At 56.0% G+C, this 16,986-nt stretch overlaps 1 protein-coding gene across 5 annotated transcripts in view; it reads right to left on the minus strand.

The window, feature by feature from the left end:
- The window catches only part of LAMA2 (laminin subunit alpha 2), a 94,776-nt gene that overhangs the window by 35,093 nt on the left and 42,697 nt on the right, over nt 1–16,986 (minus strand). For 2 of the 5 annotated variants that reach the window (XM_078866528.1, XM_078866527.1), the window contains 15 exons: nt 16,606–16,746; nt 16,178–16,351; nt 15,571–15,672; nt 14,748–14,944; nt 13,823–13,934; nt 12,003–12,059; nt 11,149–11,262; nt 10,577–10,704; nt 9,006–9,092; nt 5,801–6,012; nt 4,480–4,586; nt 3,561–3,791; nt 2,582–2,762; nt 1,954–2,090; nt 824–1,060 (listed from right to left, as the gene is read on the minus strand). In XM_078866528.1, coding sequence (XP_078722654.1) covers nt 824–1,060; nt 1,954–2,090; nt 2,582–2,762; nt 3,561–3,791; nt 4,480–4,586; nt 5,801–6,012; nt 9,006–9,092; nt 10,577–10,704; nt 11,149–11,262; nt 12,003–12,059; nt 13,823–13,934; nt 14,748–14,944; nt 15,571–15,672; nt 16,178–16,351; nt 16,606–16,746 — 2,217 coding nt within the window. The remainder of the gene's footprint in view (nt 1–823; nt 1,061–1,953; nt 2,091–2,581; nt 2,763–3,560; nt 3,792–4,479; nt 4,587–5,800; nt 6,013–9,005; nt 9,093–10,576; nt 10,705–11,148; nt 11,263–12,002; nt 12,060–13,822; nt 13,935–14,747; nt 14,945–15,570; nt 15,673–16,177; nt 16,352–16,605; nt 16,747–16,986) is intronic. The other 3 variants (XM_078866531.1, XM_078866530.1, XM_078866532.1) reach the window with 2 other exon arrangements.

Here is a 16,986-nt window from a genome sequence, read left to right on the forward strand (position 1 = left end):
CGCCACACTCGCTGTCTCGCTGTAAACCTTGGAGGCCGGCCAGCCATAAACATCTCCTAATACGACAAAGAGCAGCTCTCTGCAGTTCCACCGCTGTCAGCATCGTCGACCGGTGAATTTACCGCATCACATCATCCCCCTGGAGGCACTCAAATTTGAGTGCTGCTTTCTCGGATAAGGACAGTGGTCGTCCCATAGACAGATTGTACGTGAGATGAGAATGTCATTTTTTTGCACCGTAGCATCAGATCCTCCAGTGGCAAAGGAGTGCCACCACACGCTCGACTGAGCATGGACTTCTCTACTGAGTAGTGGTGGTAGATAGACTGTAGTGAATTACAAATATGTGGCTGCTGACAATTAGACATTATTTGGGGCACATGTCTGTAACTGAGTGAGTAATTGTGCGATGATGAAGCTCAAAGTGGTCTGCCCGAGTGAACTTGTGTTAAGGGGGATTTATTATTTTCAGTTGATTTATGTTTGTGCAGTGTGTTCGCGGCACGATTGAATGCCTTCCGATTTCTAATTGTGCTTCATTGCTGTACTCTGATTTATTTGTTTTTCATTGGCTATTTCGGTGACCCACGTCTCTCTTGCAAACGAGACTCTCTGAAACGCTCACGCGGTCCCCACGAAACAAACTTGAACACAACTCGACGTCGGGAAAGTGGCGGGCACAGCGGCTTGCCCGCCGTACACCGTCCCGGCGTCGACCGGCGTGCGGGCGGATTACCGGGCGCACGTGACCCACGCGGGCGGCGCACGGCGATCGGGGTCGAGGGGTCAGCGCTGGCGGCCACCGACCGCGCGACCTCCTCACCTTGCACGGGCACTGCCCCGCCGGCTCCGAGCACGAGCAGGACCCCGAGACGGCGTCGCAGGCGTCCGCCCGCGTGCCCGCTGGGTCGCAGCGGCACTGCGCGCAGCGCGGGTAGCCGTAGAATCCGTGGCGGCACTCGCCGCACTTCTCCCCCGAGTACTCGGGCCGGCAGTCGCAGCGGCCGCTCCGCTGGTCGCACTGCGGGCTCAGCGTGCCCGCGGGGCTGCATTCGCAGTGCTGCGGGGCACAGGGGCACAACTCCAGGCGGGCCCACGCACGGAAACCCGCTCCCCCACATTGTGGCATGGAGAAGAGCAGCATTGATTATAGGCACTGTCGTCTCTTTGTCAGTCGCAGTAAAATTCAAGTGTTTTAACTTCATCCCCAAGCTCAAAGTTGGCATCATTTTATTTGGTTCACGTGATTTACATGTTAATGTTTATTTAGCTCTTGACTGTAGCAGAAATTTGATTGTACTGGAGTGCATCCCGGCAGCAAGGTTGGGGATTGTGTGTGAGTGTGGGGAATCTTTATGTCTAAATGTATGGGGTGGTGGCAGAGTGGTTCATAATAATTACCAGCGAAACGTCATACTCACATTATATATGTTGTGGATTTACTCTCCAACACACCGGTGGGAAGAAGTAGTAACTATTTGGCGTTTTATTTACGTGACAAACCCCTTACTAATTGGCTGTGTCGGGTGGTGGAGGGTTTTGACACATTTATACTTATGCAATCTAACCCAAAACACCTTTAGGAATAATATTGGTCGCGAAAGCTTGCCACGTGTTAAACTGGCATAGTGGTAATCGCCCTGTGCTACAAACCCGGCATTTCCCTGTCATGGCCAACACCAATGTCAATTATCTGAACTGGTCCTGGCCTTCCCGATATCGACTCCCCTAGTACCTGGTTCCGGTGCGTGAACATCGCCACTGAGGAGACAAAGGCGGTTGGGCGTGGTGCTGGCCACAAACTTATTTGTGCACCTTGCCGGCCTTCACGGATGCTACTCGCTCACGACACTTGCCCCCCGAGTCTGTTCAAGGCTACACGGGGGACCTTTGGTCTTTGAGGAACCCGGTGACAAAGGTATCCGACTTCTGTCCCCGCGTGCGGGCACTCACCTGGCAGCCATGCGCCGGGTCGTGACCCCAGCAGTTGGGGGAGCAGCGGTCACAGCGCGCCCCCTCCGTGTTGGGGGGGCAGATGCATCGCCCGGACACCGCGTCGCAGTTGTGGCCCGTGTGGTCGCACTCGCACCCTGCGTGACGCACAGAGACAAAGACATTCCACTAGTTCGGCTCCTCTTCACTTTTACTCAGCTCCACGGTTCGTTCGTCGCATGTGACTACGAGATCTGAAGTAACCCAGGCTGAAATTACAAATGGGGCGTTTGGCATCATCAGGACATGGGTGGTGGTCAAACCGCAAAGGAAATGCACTAAATATACAGAGAGGGGGCATACAACCGCAGCAGCCTGGGGCCCCTCTCACGAGACACCCGGAGTAGATGGGGAGCGGTAGTATAGAAGTTAGCGCTACGCTGCGCTACGAACCCGGCGACCCGAGTTCGATTGCCCCTCACGGCCAACACCAGTGACTATTATCTGAATCGGTCCTGGACCTCCCCTAGGTCGACTCAGCCTCAAATGAGTACCTGGTGTGGTGTGTAGTAAACATCACCATTGGGGAGGCAAAGGCGGCCGGGCGTGGTGCTGGCCACCCACCCCCTCGTGTACCGCAGCGACTCACTGGTGCAGCCGCCCTCCTTGAAGTCGTAGTATCCCGGCGCACAGCGGTCGCACTGCCGCCCCACCACGCCCGGCTGGCAGTGGCACTGGCCGCTCTCGTCGCAGTCGAACGAGAACGCGCCAAACGAGTTGCAGTTGCAGGGCGCGCACCCCAGGGTCTGGCTCATCCCGTAGTGGCGCGCCTGCAGTGGCACGGAACGCACGGGCGGAACAGAACGCGGGTCCCGTTCGCCGTAACCCAAGCCGCGAGACCCGGTGCTTGCTGCGCTGATGCGGGACTCGGGAGGAACTCTTGGCGTGCGTGGCGGGGAAGCTACGGCCCGTGACTTCGCGTCACGACCTCTTACACAGACGACTGTTACCCGTGCATCTTACTTGGGAAGGTAGGTAAAGGGGCAGTCCTGCAATTTCTGTGCTCGCGACACTGCCGGCGGAAGGGCCTCCACTGGAGGGAGCTCTGGAGGAAATCCTCTCTCGAGGTTGTTTTTAGCCTACTCTTCCATCCTGGCCAGATGTCTTCAAAGGGGTGAAAGTACCCACACTTTACCTCACCATCGCTTGACCTGCTGATTCGTCTGTGGCCGTACCCATGAATACCGTTGGGGCGGACAGAGACGGTGGGGGTGGGGGGACTTAAGGAATATGCGCCGACATCGCGCACGGAGAGCGAATCGATCCGGCCACCTCTGGATTGCAAGTCGGCTTCTCGCTGTCGCACCATTGTGGCACGCCGCCTGCGCATTACGTGCCACCATTGTGGCACGCGCATAGATCGCCTGCGCATTACGGGGCGCCGCAAGAACGAAGATTGCAGCTGCTGCCTATTGGTGCAGCACAGCCCATGGGGCGGGAGCGAGCGCAGTGCGAACAATCAGAAACCGCAGCCCGTCGCGAGCGAGCAAAGGAGCTAGCGTGAGAAGGAGCGAGCGAAGGAGCGAGCGAGTGTGAGCTTTGGGTGGGGGCGTCGCCCGCTTAAGTACCCCGCCGGCGTGCGGAAGGCCGGCCCTGCGGTAGGAGCCGCGGGGGCAGCCCCCGGCGAGGCTGTTCTGCTGCTGCTGCAGCAGCTGCTTGTTAAACTCGCAGCGCTTCCCCGAGAACTCCGGCCTGCAGGCGCAGCGGCCGTGCTTGTCGCAGGTGGACGACGCGGCGCCCTCCAGGCTACAGCGGCACGGCTGGCACTTGCGCTGCTGAGCGTCCCACCAGCAGTTGGGCTTCGCCGGCGCGGCGTCGCGGAGGCAGAGAAAGGACAGACGGATGGACGGAGGGAAAGAGAGAGACAAGGAAGGAAAACAGAAGGAGCGCAGAAACGAGGACGGGCAGTGTGAGCAAAGGCGCAACGGTGAAGTCGCAGCGTGGGAGACGCTGGTGGCGAAGGTTGAAATTCAGCAGCGACTACGTTTGGAAGGTTTCCAGAAGAGGAAAGGGAGCCAGCGAGGGATGAAAGTAGAACAGCAGATATGGGGATTGTTTTTTCAAAGATTGTTCAAAAAGTAGTCCAACCCATCCCCACACGTTCCTAGGTTTGCGAGATTTATGTGAATAATTAAAAGTAATAGGCAACTGCCAGTTCGCTCACGAACGCATCCCCATGCCGTGCTGGTTTTCGGGTTTCTTTAACCGTACCGAGCCACAGTGAAACATTGGTAAAAAGGGCACCCAGGACCAGCCCATAGATCCCACGCCGCTGACGTTAGCCGTGGCCGGGATTCGGTTTTATTGAGCAGTGCCGCTGGGTTTTGTTTGTTGGGCTCGGCGACCAGGAAAAATATTTCCGCACCCGGCAGGACCACATCCAGCATTCTTCTCACTCTGGCACGTGGCTGCTAGAAACCACGTGCCACAGACTCCACCGGCGGCCCCGGAAGAGGGCGGTGTGAGATGTGCAGGGCCGGTTCTCACCACGCAGTGGTCGCACTGCCTCCCGGCCACGTTGGGCTTGCACTCGCACTGGCCCGTCACGGCATCGCACGTGTTCGACTGCGAGCCGTTGGAGCTGCACTTGCAAGCTGAGAGCAGGGTGCACACACACGCGTACACACACACGCGCAGAGGAAACACGCGAAGATTTCATCCGGTCAACATCGCTGCCAAAAAAAGCCTACGCCAGCCCTGGCGAATATAAGCGGCAGGCCGTCGCTCTCGGAATGCTTTAACCGCGTACCGATTCCACAAAGCTGAAAGCTGCACAACGACATCTATATCCCATAAAGGGGTGCGAAGTGCCCTCCGAGTCGGCATCCCCTGCCGCCGCCGTCGCTGAACCCACGGGGTTGGTGAGCGAGACGCGGACGCGGCCGCTGGGACGCAGTTCCCCCGTACCCTCATGCCGCCTCTAAGAAGACGACGATCTAACGCCTTCTCGCAGGCTATATATACATTGCTGGAGCATCGATTTTAATTGCCCGTACTTATGATATTAAGACAGACCGTGGTGAGACTATAAACACAAGCACACGCCGCTGTAATCATGGTTTCCCCAGGGCCCGATAACGCACGCGATAGTTCTGGAAACATTTTAGCGGCAGGCTGTCATCAAACACTCGGGGAATTCACAAGAGCTGGGGCAATTTTCTCGTCTCCCGTTGTTTACACAGATAGTGGAATCTCAGAGAATGTGTTGCTCAGTGAACTGACAGATTCTCATCCCACCCACTGAACACAGCCCTGCACAACTCACTAGAATGATGGCTGAAAAGTGCCCCTTTTATCACGCAACAGCAACAGGAGACGTGGGGACACTCAGTGAGATACAGCCGCACTGCTTTTTGTGTTTAGTTTGTTGTCCTTCCCTCGCACCACTGATTAGCACGGTTGGCTATGTACGGTGCAAACTAAGTTAAACGTGCACATACAACATCCAAGGCGGAGAAACTAACATAATGGGGACACGGAGACGTGGGGACACTCAGTGAGACGTTTGGACACCATCTCTATACCAGACAGACAGAGTCCATTTCCACGTAGTGCTTGTCCTGTGGACAGCCCTGGCCTTCGCAAAGACATGCGGGACCTCCACCACGAGCTCGGGGCCACGGAGATCGGTACGGCCCCACCGCCTACCCGAGCGGCATCAACGCGGCCCATCACCCGACTCCGCAGCCGACGGCGTCACGACCGCTGACAGGCACGACGGCGACTCGGCGAGCGATGAAAAACTCTGGAGATGTTCTGTCAGTGACGGAGAAGGTGGCGGTGATGGCGGCAGGGTCTCTGCACTCACGCTGGCAGTTCTTGGCGACGATGGCGTCCCCGAAGTAGCCGGTGGCGCAACGCTCGCAGTGCCGCCCGGACGTGTGGCCCACGCAGCGCAGGCACTCGCCCGTCACCGCGTCGCACGCGCCCGGCGTGGACAGGTCCACGTTGCCATTGCACTGGCACGGCTGGCAGGTGCTGCCGGGCACGCCGGGGCTCCCGTAGTAGCCGTCGTCGCACCTGCGACGGAGCAACCGCGTGAACGTGAGCGCCGCCGCGGCGGAGACTCGCGAAAATATTTTCCGACGGAGCCAAACCGGTGGTAGGCATTTACAGGTTATAAATGTTTTTTCGTTTTACAACAGTTTTCGTCGCAGGGAAATGGGGAGGGTTCACAGAGCGTGTGGAAGCAGCGCGTCTCGCGACGACGCACACCACGGGGGAAAGCGCCGCCATCAGGGGGGATTGGATGAGGTGCTCCTATACAAATAGCTTCCCAAAACACTTTTTGTTGATGAGAGGAGAGAGTCAGTCATAGCCATAGGCAATGGCACTCACACAGCTACACAACATATCATCGTGGGCAGGTTATTAAATTGGTCACTTTCCAATTTACATTCACAAAGAAATCTCAAACCGTCACACACAGTCACATTGAAACATTCCCTCGGGGTCAACTGCTCCGCTGGTCACCCCACCCTGCCCTCCCCCGCGGGGTCAACTGCTCCGCTGGTCACCCCACCCTGCCCTCCCCCGCAGGGTCAGCTGCGTGGACAATCGCGACATTGAGCGTACAACCACGGGCGCCTCACACACCACCCAGCCCTGGTGGTGGTGGTGGTGGTGTTGTTGCTATGAACTCGAACCAATGTTCCGGGACTTATCAGCGCTACGAGCGATCTGTAACAGACGCCCTCGTCAGCATGAGCGATGCATCCCAGCGTCCCGCCTCAGCTGTCCGCGTCCGTGAGCCTTCAAGGGCCTCCTTTCACAGGCGGGCAGAGCGGACGGGCGTCAGGTGGCGCCTGACCTTCGACCTCCCTAAAATACATCGCCGGCCGCGCTCGTAAAGTTTCGAGGCAGCTGGGACGGGGTTAAATCTGCCAGACGGGCTCCGTGTGCCGCAGGTCATTCTCTGAAGGAGGCTCGTTGTCTCCGTGTTGACGCAGCACAGACGCGCGCGTCGTGCAGTCCGCCTCGAGCTGCTCTCGCTGCTAACAGGGCCCCGCAGCGCAACACAAGGGACGCCTTTTCGGCCGCGATTGCTACCAGAGGAGGCCGCGTGGTGGTGGCTCAGAGTGCTGAGTGCTGAGCCGGCACTGCTGAGATGCTGGGTTCGAATCTGGGTTTCAGACGCTACCTGTGATTTAGTTCGTTAATTCGTTAATTCGCTAATTAGTTAGTTTGTTGATTACGTTTTTGAGCCAGCTGGCCACCTAACATTAAAACTAACAATAACATATTTAAGAATCACAGTTAATAGACAAACAACATATAAACTGTACTCGTAAACATACGAAATGAATCTATGTTTATTAGCCCGCGTTCTCAAGTCCAACCAGTTGATGGTAGATATCTGCGCGATCGCTTGCGCAGATATCCGCCTGGTTAGTGAATGCCGGCACGAGAGACGGGGATTCGCGTGTGCCGCTAGCATCGCTTACATCCGGCGTGCGATCGTGATGGACAGGTGGCATGCCGCACACACACACGCCGGCACAGCGGGCGACGGACTCTACCATTCTGCCGCAGCTGAGCAACTCGAGAAGTTAATCAGGGTTGAGCCGGGGTAGCGCCTGGGTGGGCGACCACCAAGCACAAAACGGTGGTGTAGGCTGCGGTGCGGCTACACTCTCAGCAGAGTGCAGGGCAGCAAAATCCATTGCTGCCCTCGACTGTTGCAACATCTACTCTGTCCATTGTCACCAATCCGCATTGGCCGGTGCGGTGAAGTAAGGTCGACTGCCCCCAAGATCTTCCCGGCGTGGGAAGGCCGTCATCCAGCTGTGGATTTCTAAATGTGCATGGTTACAGTATTCAAAGTGAAGACAAATAAACATCGACAGGGGTGAAGATCTGGGGAAATTTTTACAAAAAATAACGCTTAAGATCGATGGAAATTACTGCATTACCAGTGAGTCAAAGTGTTGGGTTAAGGAATTAATCAGTAAATAAATAACAGAGGTCACCATCGTGCCTGATGAGATTTAGCACCGCTTATTGTTAACAATCTCTTCTTCATCTTTCAAACAAAGCAAAACAAATGAAGTGGAGGCGAGCAGAGACATCACGAGAGCAACTGACGAGGGTTGGACACACGTGACTCGGCTCGAGCGGTGACTGAGAGGGGAACGGAGCACAGGGAGACGGCAGAAGAGACGGCAGCAGCAGCAGCGGCGGCGGTCGTAGAGAGATGGCCTCACAGAGGTCAGAGGTCACTACTGGACAGGAGCAGCTGGGGAAAGGAGGGCATGGGGGAGGCCTTTGCCTGGCGGTGGGGAGTTACCGATGAGAGCAACAACAACAGCAACAACAACAGCAACAACAACAGCAACAACAACAGCAACAACAACATGTTCATTTGTTCATTAGCCAACACGGCGAGCGTAGAAGATAAAGTTGGTGCACAGTGGTTAAGACAACCTCCGCTTGAAGTTCTATTCTGGGAAAACGACGCAGCGTGCTTTACCCTAAGAGGCAGCACAGAAAATAGAAAAGCCTCAGCCTACTTTTAGAATTTCAGTGGCACAACTTCTTACGAGACTCGCACAGGCACCGCCAAGCCAGTGAATATACAACGATGCATTGTAGGCCACGGAATGTAAATACTGTAACTGCTTCTTAAAAATTTTGTTTGCAATACAAGCAAACATGTAATGCTACTATGTTCAATTCGATTGAGGTCATGAAGAAGCCCCCCGCGCATGTGGAACAAAACGTCGGACATCGTGAAGAACAGTGCGCGGAACGACATGACAACGCATTGGAGAGCTCAACATTTTAATACATTGCGGCACTGAGGATATTTCAGAGAATTAAAATCGTAAAGGAGCACTGCTGTTAAATGTTCTACGGTGTTGAAAACATAAACTGATCTGGGCGTATGCATCGCGCAGAGATAGTGAAAGACAGCGGTACACGTGCAACACGGTGCTCGACGTTACGCGGCACGGAAATCAATTTTCCACGCTGCGCCACGGCCCAGTGGCGGCGCACCCCACGGCGCCTCTCACCTGTCACATCTTGCTCCCGCGTAGCCCGGGGCGCAGCGATCGCACAGCATCGCTCCGCTGGGCCCCACGCGGCACGTCGGGCTGAAGCTGCGGGACAGCGATTGCGGGAGGGCGGGGGTGGCGGTCAGGTCGAACAGCAGCAGCCAGAGCAGCAGCGCCGGCGTCGCGGACACACGGCGCCACGACGCCGCCATGGCTCTGCCGCGGCTGTCGGCTCTCTCTCTCTCTCTCCGTTCCTCCGCTCCGTTCCTCCGCTCGCGGCCCTTGAGCGCATTCTTCCGCGCCCGCCGGCCCCGTGGTCACGGCGCTATTTTGGTGAAGCCCTTATTTTTGGCACGGCCAGTTGCTGCCGGGATTGGTGCGAGTCGCGATGAATCACGCGGTGTTAGCGCCCGCGGCTAAAGCGAGAGACCGATGGTTTTTTAATGGTTCGGTCTGAATTTCTGAATTATCAAAATTAGCTGCAAATTAGTTTATTGGGTAGAACCATGTCGCGGTATCGTTAGCAGACGCCTATACTCGTCTGTGAAACACAACGCATGCGTAATAGCGTTCGTCCGATAAGACTGGCGGGGAGTGGCGGCACCTAACTGCCACAAACATCGCGGTCCTTTTACTTCTGATTTAAGCGACGCCCTCGAGATGTCAGGCAGTTAAATACAGAACCGCATCCGGCAGCTTGACAAGACCGCCGAATGCAATAGCACCGCCCGTTCTCAACGACACGGATTGACTTTTTGAGCGGAGGAGGAACGTGACAATGCAGGTTCAATGGAAGGATCACTTCGCACGGTTTCCATTTGGTTTCAACGAAGCCAATCAGAGCGAACCGAACGTTCTCCAACAGCAGGGCCCAACAGGCGCTGGCACGGAGGCAGTGCCTGGGTTTCCGATACCGACATTGAAGCAGCACAGGGAGCAACAGGCAAACAGCGCAACGTGGCACGGCCAAGGGATGCCAAACAAAGAAGCGAGAGGGCGCGTTAATTCCGAGACCATTAATGTCCGATTGGCAAATGTTCACCACGGTCCAATTTAGCCTAAATGTAATAATTAATTGATAATTTCTTAAATGGGAAACACAGAGCAATTGTCAGCCCCGACTGTAAAACAAACAGAAAGAGACTTTGCAGGGGGAGAGGGGAGAGGACACAAAACTCAACACAGACAGACGCCCCGCTCGGAAATCAAATGCAGGCCCTCCTTGCTGCGGGGCACGAGCGTGACCACTTGGCCACCGCCACCACCCTGCACCCAACGCTCCATGGACGGCGGTGCTCGTCTCTCATTCACGGCGCCGAGTCAGCGGTAAGCATTGCAGTGAAATTTGTGAGAAAATCACCGCTGTTTCTACAAACCCTCTAAACCCTAAACGACAAAATGTTATTTTGTGCTGGTGGTTTGCACAAGGCAGAGAACTTTTGAACGCGTCGCTAGCTCCGCGGGGACTCCGCGGCCGCTGCCTCGGCGTGCCGTGCCACGTGTACGCGCGTGCATGCGTACGTGTGTGCGTACGTGTGTGCGTGCGTGTGTGCGTACGTGTGTGTGTACGTGCGTGCGTGCATGCGTACTTGTTGGAGGGGATGGAGAGAGGGCAGGCGCATGGCTGGCAGTCGTGCGGCGTTCCCTCCTGGGCGTTCCCATAAAACCCTGGCAGGCATCGCTCGCAGCGCGGCCCCACCGAGTTGTGTTCACAGTTCTAAGGGGGGGGGGGGGTGGCGAGGACGCGAGAGGGAAGAGAGAGGGAGTGTCGTCACGCGTGCACTTGGGGCCCTTCGTCAATACACCGCGGGATGAGGGCCTTCCGTGCCATACGGGTAATGTCGGTTGTTGACAATGCTTCACCGTGCCGATCGACGCGTGTTGGTGAATGAAGGGGTGGGTGTGCAGTACAGATCGGGCGCAATACATCGCTCGCCGCGCGTGGATCGCTGCGCTGCCAGCACTCCACACTTAGTGAGATCCACAGAGGGGGGGCGGGGGTTCTAGATCGATCGCTGCGATGCACAAATTTATGTGGCTAGGTCATGGCTAGATCACGGCCAGCAGTGGCTAGATCACTGCTGCTGCTGCTGACGAAGACGACGAGCAGGATGACGATCTACCCCCCGAGCGACTCCCAGCGTGGGGCGCGCGAGCTCACCAGGCAGTTCCCAGAGACATCATCGCACTCGGTGGCGTGTCCGTGGCAGTCGCAGGGCTCGCACGCCCCGGCGTAGAGGCTGCCGTTGACGCGGCGGTGGCCCCGCACGCACGCCTGCCGCCGCCGGGGACACAACGGCGAGTCAGGGGCTGCAGTGAGGGTCACGCAACTCGGTGGGCGGTGTGGGGGGGGGGGGGGTGCCTCGAGAGGGCAGGGGACAGGGGAGCCCATCTAGGGTTGCCGCATGTTCCCCGTTTCCCCCGGATCGTGCCCCTTGTTGAGGAGGCAGCTGCGCTGCTGTGCTGGGAAATCTGTGAGTCTTCCCAGGATATTAAGATAAAAAAAATGTTGTCGGTTGCACAGTAATAATAATTATACGTAACATAAGACGAAGTATGTACATGATTACCATATTCTCTGGATTATAAGACATTCTGGAAAGTAAGACACACTCCAAACGTGTACCCAGTGTCAGTAAAGTGATACAAATCTGGTCTCTCACACACACAGACACACATCAACCTTATTATTACGACGCAACCCCCAAACTTTGCTTTAAAACACAGGGGAAATCGAGTGCGTCATGATCCAGAGAATACGGGAGTCGTTCTCCCCGGGCATTGTGAGATATTTCTCCTCCTTCTTGCCGTGACAGATCTCGGTGTTTGTTGGCCTGCCTCACAAGTGGCGACCCCAGCCCGTCCCGTGTGGCCGATGCGCAGGGGAAGTTCACACGTGTCACGGGCCGGCGGGAGTGTCTAGGAGAACGAATTGAGAGCAAAGGCGTTTCAGGCGGGGAGAGAGCGCGAGAGGGAGGGAAGAAATGAGCGCGAAGAGAAGGAGATGTTACAGACCGTCTCCAGGGGAGCTTGGTGAAGAGCCGTGTCAGAAACATCGAGCTCCTCACTTATCTGGGGTCGAGGCGCAGCATAGAGAAGGGTTTTACTGACGGAGGCAGAACAGAGAGCTCAGAAGCACGCATTGTATGTAAGAAGGTGAAAAAAGCAATCGGTAAGGTTGCACAGTGTGCCCAAGAATTGAGGTTAAACCCAGGGCATCAAACCTCACGACAGTAGAGAAGGCCACACTTCGTCATTGTCAAGCAACGTTAGCCGGCGGTGCCTTCCAAGCCGGTGTGTTTCTGTTTTAAAAAAATATATTTTAAATGGTTCCTCAATTTTTATCCCGATCGCGCTGTCGGCTTCACGGGACGAATAATCCATTGGCATCGCGCAGAGCTGTGCGACCCTTCGTGTGAGAGAGCGGCCCACAGAAGTGGATATCACAGAGCTGCCTCTGAGATCCCTTCTTCAAGTGACCTCTGATCCACACAGTCAAGGGAGGCACTATCCTACCCACTCCGCCTGAGAGGGTCATTCTCAGAGCTGGAGTTTATTCAAATTAAGTGCTGAGACCAAATTCATCGCGCTAACAAATGTATTTTTGTCCAGTCATTGTTGATTGTGCTAAGACCATCGAATCACTGCACCGGAAAACCTCAGCTGTAATCGCAGGCACTTTGCCTGGATTTGAAACCCGGATCTCAGTGGTGGCAGCTCAGCAGCGCTCTGACCTCTGACCCACACGGCCAACTCCCTCATGCCCATATTAGTATCACTTGACAGCCACGTGTTGTGTGGGTTTAAAGGGAGACTTTTTGGACACGCTGTGAAATTAATCAAAAACACCAAAGCATCAATATTTTAGGCAACACGTTTAAAGAAAGGTTACAGAGAAACTCGAGGAATGGTGTCATTCAAACCCTGACATAATATCTGCTGTCGACCTCTCGTGGTGCGGGTCCAATAAGAGGCTTCCCATGCGGCGACATTTGAAAGCGTTTACCACGGCTGCTGTTTTGAGTTTGTGGCTATGACAGGCGATCGTGAAACTCTTTGAAAAAGCCACTTTCCAAAATGTTTTAAAACTGCAGCCTCCCTCAAGGAAACAGCTTCACAGGCTCCGCTGAAGAACATCAAACATTTCTTAACCTCGCCTCGCGAGAAGGGCAAATGGAATTTTATTAAATGTCAACCTCGCTTACAGTCCCGGCGCTGCGCGTCGGCCGTTTACACGCAGTTTTGATCTCCGCACAGATCTCTTGATTGAACACAGGCCCGGCCTGAGACTCCTCGTGACCCTGAGCGTCTACCCTGCCACTCGTGGCTCATCTCACGTCTCTAAGTCAGCAGGACAAGGTCCGCAGGCCCTCTCAAGGGAAACTTCAGCCCTCCCAGTTGCTTCAGTTGTTTTTCCCTCCCCACATTTGTATTTTCCCTACTGTGCTATTATCGTTGTCCCGACACGAGGAGCCCATTCTGAAACGCTCGCACGGCCCCCTGCGACTCTCACGCCTCAGAGCCACGGCTGCCTCTCTCCATAAAATACACGTCCACCAAAAGGCCTCTAAAGAAGGGGCCGCTGGGACAAAGAAGGGCATTGCCTCATCCCGCTCGGGAAGGTGGCAAGCTGGTGCGGCGCACTAATAAACCTCGTCAGGGATGAGCGAGCCCCGAGGCTGGAAGTTTCTGCTTCTGTAGCGGAAATAAGCGCACGGAGGCATCATTACGTGAAGCCGCGCTGCTAGATACGTTTGCGAACGTGGTCGCACGCGGACGCTCTCTGAGCCCACGGTGTCGCGTGACGGTACGTGGACCGAGGTTGCCGTCGTCACCTCGCACGACGTGCCGCTGTAGCCCAGCGGGCATTGGCACAGCTCCACATCGGAGGCGGCGACGGCGCCGCGCGTTCCCTCCGCCGCCACCTCCAGCGTCACCGAGCTGAGCCTGTGCGGGGAGAGGGGCGCGGGAGGAGAGGGGCACAGGGAGAGGGGCACAGGGAGAGGGGCACAGGGAGAGGGGCACAGGGAGAGGGGCACAGGAAGAGGGGGGCGTGGGGAGAGGGGCGTGGAAATAAGCAACATCTGTGTAATTCTAGTTTTTCCCCAACAAGGGCGATCCTTAAAGGTTCCTGTTAATGTCATGAATGCCTTCATTCTTGGGTAGCAGAATCCATGCGCGTGTGATGCAGGTAGGCAGAACGCAGGACTCGAAGGGTTGTCCTGGTAAAACTTTACAATAACCCACGGGTGAATCTATTTATCTTTGTTGAGCAGTGGATAAGCGTCTTCCTCTGCTTGTCTGTTTGCCAAGCCCACCAAGAGGCGGTTTACCAGCGTACAAGTAACCTATCCTCGCTTCACTGGAGCACAGAGATAGCACTAAAGCTCTTAGCATTGTCCAGACCACCAGTTCAAAAGAACTGAATGCGTGGCCATTTTGATTTTTTTAAACCACCAACGGGCAGCAGTGAAACACAGACACAAGTGAAGCCGGTTTGGTCCTCATTATGACTCATCGGCACGGTACAGCCATCAATGTACGCTGCTGCCATGCGCCTCTGGCAGCCCTGTACACGGAGAGGGCTGTAACCACTGCACTACGGGGGAATACCATCAGCACTTGCGTGAAGCATTTCATTCGATCTCTTCACAATCCGTATTCGTCACTTTGGATTGTACCAGCTCCCCATAGATGGGGGACGCACAACGAACTGGTCATGATTGTCGTCGTAGTGATCGTGACGACGACGACGCTCACCGGTAGACGGCGTGTGGCTCGGAGCTGTACGGCACTCGGATGAGGACGGCCGCGAGGTCGGTCAGCACCGTCATGAGGTCGTGCTGCGTCACGCCCGCCGCGAAGGAGGAGGGCAGCAGGCGCAGCGACACTTGCTGCTCCTCGAAGGGGTTCATGGGGGCCTCCTCGCCGTGCCACACCAGGTGCTGGCCGACCCCCTGGAGACGCCGCGGCGTCGCGCCACACGAGGGCGCGGCGGCACCACGCACACGCACGGGGGGGGGGGAGGGGGGGTGGGCGGGTGGGTGGGGGACCGCGTGCGTCAGTGGTTTTGCGTACGCATGCAATTTTGTATTTCCCCGACCATAGTCGGGTTGCGCTGTCGGCATCATTCCACGAGGCACGGTGTCCTCATTCAGTTCTCGGGCAGACCACTTCAACTCTTCCTGTTGGAGAGTGGCCCACGGTAGTGAATATCACAGAGCTACCTCGGAGAGCCCTTCAAGTTCTACACAATAGCAGGCAGCACTTTCTCACCTGCACTGCCAATGACAGTCGTGTCCACCACAGAGTAATATCCATCACGTGTATTTTTTTAATCTTAGAAATAGGATTGAGTGAAGTTAAGTGCAGGGGCAAATTGAATTCGATTAGGTTTGCATTCTTTGGTGAACGGGCTGACACCTTCACCTCGCTACGGCTGGTCAACTCCAGATCTCAGCCGTGCTGGGTCAGCACTCCGATCACTGAGCCGCCCATCCAAAGCCCTTCACGTGGTGGCTAAGCCCCCTTGCTGGGCCCTAACGTGTACGTCCGCTCCATGTCGCGCTGCTTGCCCCCTTACCTCCAGGATGACCTCCAGCCGGGCCCGCACGGCCGGAGCGAACATGTCCGGGGGTAAGTCGTACGACAGCGTGAAGCTCAGCTCGCCGCCGTAAGCGGTCAGCTGCAAGGGCAGACGATGCACCAGAGTTACTACCATCGTCATCAACATCCATCATCAATCATCATCGTTATCACTGATTATAAATTAACTACGGGAAATGATGAGCAAATCCCTGTACTTTAAATGAGAAATGTGGGCCACGTCTTATAATCCTGAAAATCTCCTTCTGGAAAACGGTTCTCCATTGCAAAACCTGACCCCCCAGAGGACAGAAGACGCCACGAAATATTCAGAATCATCTCTCGGACGGCACCTCTCCCCATTGTAAAGCAGCGCCTTCATCGTCATCGTCAGCATCTTCACACTCTCTGCGTAGTAGCGCATTCTCCCTATTATACAGTACACTATTTTTCTTTCGAAAATGCCTTCAAAAGTTTATTGTGCGTTTTAATTTCCGGAGCGTCTTATGGTCTGGAGAATACGATCCTGCATGGGAGACACCTTATAAATACTAAGCAACGATGACAACAACGACGACGACGATGTTGATGATGATGACGATCACCTTGTTTCCCAGATAGGGGCTGGAGGCCGCCCAGTAGTAAGTGGCCGGCAGCACGCGCCGAGCCATCGTGTTGTTGACGCTGAGCTGCAGCGGCCCGTCGAAGCGGTCCTGCGTGGGCAGCATGGCCTGCTCCCCGCGCCTGTCCATCAGCCGCCAGCCAGACATGTCCGACACCTGGCAGAGACGATGGGGGAGAGAGGGGACGGCCGTATCAGCTAATCAGGGTATGGGACACGGGGCACGTGGTACGGGACACGGGACACGTGGTACGGGACACGGGGCATGTGGTACGGGACACGGGACACGTGGTACGGGACACGGGGCACGTGGTACGGGACACGGGACACGTGGTATGGGACACGGAACACGTAGTACGGGACACGGGGCACGGAGCACGTGGTACGGGGCACGGGGTGCGGGGGCCTCACCTTTGCGCGTGCCCAGGGGATGCTGTCGCACATTCGTGTGACTCCGAAGCAGAAGCACTCGGTGCAGCCCAGCGCGTTGCTCTCCTGTAGGTTGTAGTGGCCCGGCTTGCAGCTGTCGCAGTGTTTCCCCTGCACATTGGACTGTGGGAGCGGCGACAGCAGCAGCATCATCGTCATGAGCCACGACCTATCCACTGCTGCTTTTATGCCTCGCCATCTCTCAAGGCCTCGCAGTTCAACCTTCCGTCTCAATTATGCACGCGGTTCCATTTGTCTCGATCTGTTTTCATTTGGCGCCTTCAACCGCGCCACACGTAGCACTCTACTTCCATGCTGCCCGCCCTTGCCAGCTGGCCCTGACTCGGGCACCGAAGTGCGATG

This window comes from Lampetra fluviatilis, chromosome 22 (assembly GCF_964198595.1).
Source record: "Lampetra fluviatilis chromosome 22, kcLamFluv1.1, whole genome shotgun sequence".
In the NCBI taxonomy this organism is placed as follows: Eukaryota; Metazoa; Chordata; class Hyperoartia; order Petromyzontiformes; family Petromyzontidae; genus Lampetra; species Lampetra fluviatilis.